General features: G+C 34.8%; 2 protein-coding genes across 2 annotated transcripts in view; one reads left to right on the top strand and one right to left on the bottom strand.

The window, feature by feature from the left end:
* LOC119594143 overlaps window positions 1–759 on the bottom strand; it is a gene marked incomplete in the record, with an annotated part of 99,462 nt that overhangs the window by 67,408 nt on the left and 31,295 nt on the right.
* Window positions 134–759, top strand: part of LOC119594144 (lysine-specific demethylase 2B-like) — a gene marked incomplete at its 5' end in the record, with an annotated part of 6,038 nt that continues 5,412 nt past the window's right edge. The window contains 2 exon segments of the mRNA XM_037943211.1: window positions 134–226; window positions 470–544. Coding sequence (XP_037799139.1) covers window positions 134–226; window positions 470–544 — 168 coding nt within the window.

Genomic DNA, 759 nt, shown 5'->3' with positions numbered 1-759 from the left:
ATCCATTGGGTTAAAAGAAGTGTGTATTCTGGGTGGTTTTCCACTTATTAGTAGATTTTTGTATATTTGAGTTAAATTATCTACTTGCCACAGCAGCCTTGCTCCAAATTGATAACATTTTTCTGTTCCAAAGTATGAAGATGCAGATGGTATTGTCAATGAGGATCTGCCCAACAGCTGGGAATGTCCAGAATGCGTTAAAGAAGGATATAATAAGGAGTACAAAGTAAGTAACAAGTGAATCTTAGTAGCATAATAGAAAATGATGCTAAGGTTATTTTTCTCAAAAGTTTTTGTCTGTATAATGTAGGATTTCAGTCTTTTCTGATCCATGATGGGAAGTGATAAATTGTTGTTGCTGAATTTCACAAGATATTGATTTAAAATATCAAACTTAGCAGTTATTGAATTAAGATACCTCCATGGAGGCAGAATAAAGGCAGATATCTAATTTGGCCTTTGCTTTCAGCACAATCGGGTTCCAAGCAGTCGAACCTCAACAGCAGGGAGTGACACAGGTGATATAAAGACTCCACAGGTCTTGGTGGGTATCATTTTAACATCTTTCCGTGTATTTTGCATTCAGCATTATATTGATTCTTTCATGCAACATCTTAGCACTGGGCACATTTTACTTGCTCACAAATTCAGTGGTGTTTTTTTTAATTAGTTAAAAGAATCTTTATAAGAAATAAGATGCTTTTTATTTAATTCCAAAGGGAATATGGGATGCCCTGAATGTGCAAGTAAATAATGACC

Source organism: Penaeus monodon, chromosome 33 (genome assembly GCF_015228065.2).
Source record: "Penaeus monodon isolate SGIC_2016 chromosome 33, NSTDA_Pmon_1, whole genome shotgun sequence".
Taxonomy (NCBI): Eukaryota; Metazoa; Arthropoda; class Malacostraca; order Decapoda; family Penaeidae; genus Penaeus; species Penaeus monodon.
Note: the sequence above shows the minus strand (reverse complement) of the source record. Positions and strands in the feature narration are given on the sequence as shown.